A 4,633-nucleotide genomic window follows, 5' to 3' on the forward strand; every position below is an offset into this window, starting at 1 on the left:
GTTTTTACAACACACACTTCAAAAAATTATTCTTTCAAAACTTATTTTCTACGAGCCAAACATGGGCTGAAATGCTTGTTTTGCCATCCGTCCGGGGTGTACCGGACAATCGGAGCCCCGTCTTGTGAGGGCCATCATTCAGGGTGTACAAAACACAACGCATCTTTAAAAGCTACAGTACTAATAAGTGGAGAAAAATTTGAACTCCCCGCGGGATCCGAGGTGAAAAAGGAAGAAATTTTTGAAGTCAAATGATGTCTCCCAAGACACGAGTCAATGATTCACATTAAAATAATGAAACCCAGTAATGTATGTCAGAAATTTCTTTTACATAGAATCAAGATCCAAGTACCTTCACCAATCAATACATTTTCGGTGGAAATAAATGACTTCACACAGTGCACCCACCGACCATTTTCTTTATAAAAAATGAGGCAATCCCTCCGATTGTTATGCAGCAGTAATTTTGGGGTGTGGGGCCGTGGAATGGGGTTGGGGTTTCAGCACAAATTAGTGTAAAGGGTACTTTCATATGCTGCTAAAAGATTTAAGATTCAAGATTCAAAAATGGTGAATTGGGAGCTGAAGCATTGTTGCAATAGAGAGCAAGTGGTCTTCCTCACCACCTTGTCTGTCTGTGCTGTTGTCATCCTCGCCGTAACTCTCGCCCTCTCTCTCTTAACACACAAATTCATATGCACACACAAGATCCTGTTATTCTTGGCTTGGGTTCCAATTTTGAATGTACTGCTATTTCTCTCATGAGCTCATTATTAATCACTTGTTCATACTTTACATTGGTACTTCTACGTGTACCTGACTATTGATTTCATAAATTTGATTAAGTTAGAAGAGGAATAATCAGGGGCGGTGACTTTACTAGATCGTATTCAGTATTTGATGATTTCTTTCTGTTTGTTTGACTGAACTTCACTAATTGATTTAAGCTTCATCTGCCATTCCTTTGCTAGCAGACGAGGCTGAGCTCGTGTCTTTAGACATTGGATAAAGCAAAGCTTGCTTTTGTAAAGCACTTGAATTTGGTATTTAAATTAGGCGAATCCCTACTTGTTCAGTTTTTATCTCAAAAATGACCAACTTGTTTATTTTCTAGCCAGCATGAACTAATTGATTGTAGAATTTGTGACCTCGTTTAATAGTAAATGCCAACCAAGTTATTTCTTTGTAGTTATGGAGGACTGTGCTGCTGATGCCGTTCAAGCTTGTGACTGTATTTATTCACGAAGTTAGTCATGCTATTGCTTGCAAACTTACGTGTGGCCACGTAAGCTGTTCTTTCTATTTAGGTGCAAAAATGTAAAAGGTTGAATATCATTTTACTCCTGTGGATCTTGTAGGTGCTCTGCACCCATCTTCTAGAAATTGCTTAAATTCCTTTGGTATGTTTGACTTATTGGATTAACTGTATTAGAAGTTATTGAAAAAGAGAAAAAAAAAAATTACAATCTTGTATGTTGTCCAATATTGTGTGCATGAAACATGCATTTTGCGTTTTTGAAATCATGCGACTCACTACCTCTTCATATTGTACTTTGAATGAGACTCACTACCTCTGCATTTTTTTTTATTTTTTGCATTTTATTAAAAATAATTCAATTTTCTAAATTATGCTTTGACCTAGATTCTATCCAAAAGATAAACAAAGGAGACAATGTTAAGACGAATGATAATTTCGAAAATAATAGGGAGGTAACATGGATAGCAGAGGTTAGGACTTACGATAGTGACAATAGCACGATCAAGGAAGACTTCATACTTCCAATGGTGTGGGGAGACCTAGTAAAGGAGTTGTAGATTTAAATTTAAGTAGTTTTCGTAGGCATATTTTTCAGTCAATGCCAAAACTTTGTTAACCTATGGTTGAGGGACAATGATGACTTTTTCAAGAATAGATTTTAAATCATGTTTCTAAAGAATGGGAGCAATCGATCACTTTTGCATACTGTTGACATCCGAACTCCGATCTGGTAAAAATAGTTCGCTAACCCCACCTCAATTAAACGTAAGTTCGGCCCACCCTCTCAGGTCGGAGTTACCCGTCGTTATTTTAGAAAAACATCATGATTACCCCCTGTCACATCACCCTATCAATCAGAGACATTTGCCACATGTGATGTCATTGCCGCCCGGAATGGCCAATTCCAAGTCCTCGAATTCCAGCCCCCTACAGGTCATCATTACTTTGGCAATACATTGGCACATGACCACTGACCTCATTGACCAATCATTGGAGAATTCGGCGACCCGAGTTGCGAGCTCGGCACTATTGCTGATTTGATTGATTTGATGTAATTTCGGCTGAAATCTATATAAATAGTTGAGTAGGACCCTTGTAAAGAGAAAAAAATTGAGATAACGACTTATGGCACTATCACATCTTTGTGATCTTTTCTAAATACAAATCACCTTTTTTTTTTTAAGTTGATTCAAAATCATCCTTGCTAATTTTGACATCAACAGTTTAGCGCTAGAAGGAGGGCCCTAATTGTGAAAAATAGTTTCATCTGCTCCATAAAAAAAAAAAATTTTCTTTCAAGGGCCATGAGTCATAGCTTAAGTTCCAAAAATCCATCTCACACTCACCCTCGTGAAACGAATGTACCACTGAATTCTCCACAATGGCGGACCCTCAAATGATTGCAACGAGGGAAGCCCTAGAAAAATTGACAAATGCAGTGGGGCGAATGGAAAGGAGTCAAGCCCATTCGTCTCCACTAGATACCGAGGTGGAATCTTCTGTAAGGACAAAGGCAAAGCGTCCCCCCACCAGGAGGACTCTCCACTTTTCAAAAGGAGAATCATCGAGAAGCCAAACTGACGAGGTCAAAAGCAAGGATCCTGAGGTGAGAAGGACTGCAAGTGTGTTCGACAGATTGGGGACTCATCACTTGCTGACCCCTACGCAAGGACAAACCGACCTGAAACGCCCTGTCGGTTTGGTGCCACGTGGACCCGGTCAACGAAATGGTTTTGAACCAAACCAAACCGATCAAAATGGTTTGGTTTAGGTTTGAAAATTTTAATTGTGGTTTAAAACCAAACCGGACCAGCAAAAAATATATAAAAATGAAAAAATGAAAAAATGAAAATTTTTGAAAATTCATCCAAATATGTAATATTCAATAATTTTGTCATTTGTGGGTATTTTTATCCATTTCTAATTCTCTAATACATATTTATTATTATTACCTAATAATCCTAATTTATATCTAATAATCTCAAAACTAACATAATCTATCAAAAGTCATTTTCCTCTTCAGATTCAGATGAACTCCAGTCGACACCCGACACAGTTTTGAGCCACCAGCACCACACAAACTTCTTCTTCGATTTTTTACGCCTCTTCGAAGTTGAATTATAGTCCATTACACCAAATCAGAGACGGAGATCCTAAACTTTCGGTGATAATATTTGCTACGAATAAAGTTTCAAATCAATAATTTTTTTGAGCAAATTGAGGTAAAATCTGAAATTAAATGCGTTTCGTAATAACATACAAACGTAAGCTTGTGTAATTGTTATGTTTAGATATTATAAATAACTGCTTTATTATTGTGGTTCGATTTTTTACGCCTCTTCGAAGTTGAATTATAGTCCATTACACCAAATCAGAGACGGAGATCCTAAACTTTCGGTGATAATATTTGCTACGAATAAAGTTTCAAATCAATAATTTTTTTGAGCAAATTGAGGTAAAATCTGAAATTAAATGCGTTTCGTAATAACATACAAACGTAAGCTTGTGTAATTGTTATGTTTAGATATTATAAATAACTGCTTTATTATTGTGGTTGGTTATTCTCTTTGTCTAATCAATAACTTTTTTTTCAAATATGATGTTCACGAGGTCTTGTTGGATTTATTTTTTTTTTTTTTGCCTTATATCTCGTTTAGTAGACTTGTATTGTAACGTTATCATAACGTCATTAGCCTAAAAAAGGTGAGAAAAAAAACTAAGTTTTAGTTTATTGTGATTTCATTTTGATTTAGTAGATATTTAAAGTTATAGTAGATATATTTAGCCCTTGTTCGAGCTATATTTTCCATGTTATCATAATGAGAAAATTGACCATTGGAAAGGAAGCTGGGTCCCACGCACGAAACAATAGGTCAACAAATGGAGTTGGACTTATGTGATAATGGTCCAAATTTTCATTTTTTTTGTCCCAAAAATTTTGTTGAAATAAGGGCTTAGATTGTTTTAGATTTATTGCTAATAAGATATAAATATATATTGAATTCAATAAATTTGTGTCATAAAAGTAGACTGACAAAAAAATATAAGACGAAATCGGCAGTTTTAAACCGGACCAAACCGTTAGGTTTAGGTTTGAGTTTTTTTCAAACCGTTCAAAATAGTTTGGTTTAGGTTTGAGTTTTTCTCAAATCAGTTTAAACGGTTTGGTTTGAAAATTTGTCAAAAATCGGTAAAATCTGACTGCTTACACCCCTACATGGAAGTAGAAAAAATATTTGACGATTCGGCACTCATGGCCGTATTAGCAGGTCTAAGACCCAAAACGAGATTCTGGTGGTCAGTACTCGAGGACGGCCCAAGTATTTATCGTGAGTTCCTGAACCGAGCTGAGAAACACATAAGCGCTGAAGAGGC

At 36.3% G+C, this 4,633-nt stretch overlaps 1 protein-coding gene across 3 annotated transcripts in view; it reads left to right on the forward strand.

Annotated features, from left to right (window-relative positions):
- The first annotated feature begins 205 nt into the window (after positions 1-205).
- Positions 206-4,633, forward strand: part of LOC111374834 — a 32,792-nt gene continuing 28,364 nt past the window's right edge. Inside the window, exons 1-3 of one of the 3 annotated variants that reach the window (XM_022997571.1) lie at positions 526-657; positions 975-1,043; positions 1,190-1,285. In XM_022997571.1, the coding sequence (XP_022853339.1) occupies positions 1,211-1,285 (75 nt within the window). In that variant the 5' untranslated portion in view covers positions 526-657; positions 975-1,043; positions 1,190-1,210. Of the gene's footprint in view, positions 658-974; positions 1,044-1,189; positions 1,286-4,633 lie in introns of all 3 variants that reach the window. The other 2 variants (XM_022997569.1, XM_022997570.1) reach the window with 2 other exon arrangements.

The sequence above is a fragment of the Olea europaea genome, unplaced genomic scaffold, assembly GCF_002742605.1.
Source record: "Olea europaea var. sylvestris unplaced genomic scaffold, O_europaea_v1 scaffold1300, whole genome shotgun sequence".
In the NCBI taxonomy this organism is placed as follows: Eukaryota; Viridiplantae; Streptophyta; class Magnoliopsida; order Lamiales; family Oleaceae; genus Olea; species Olea europaea.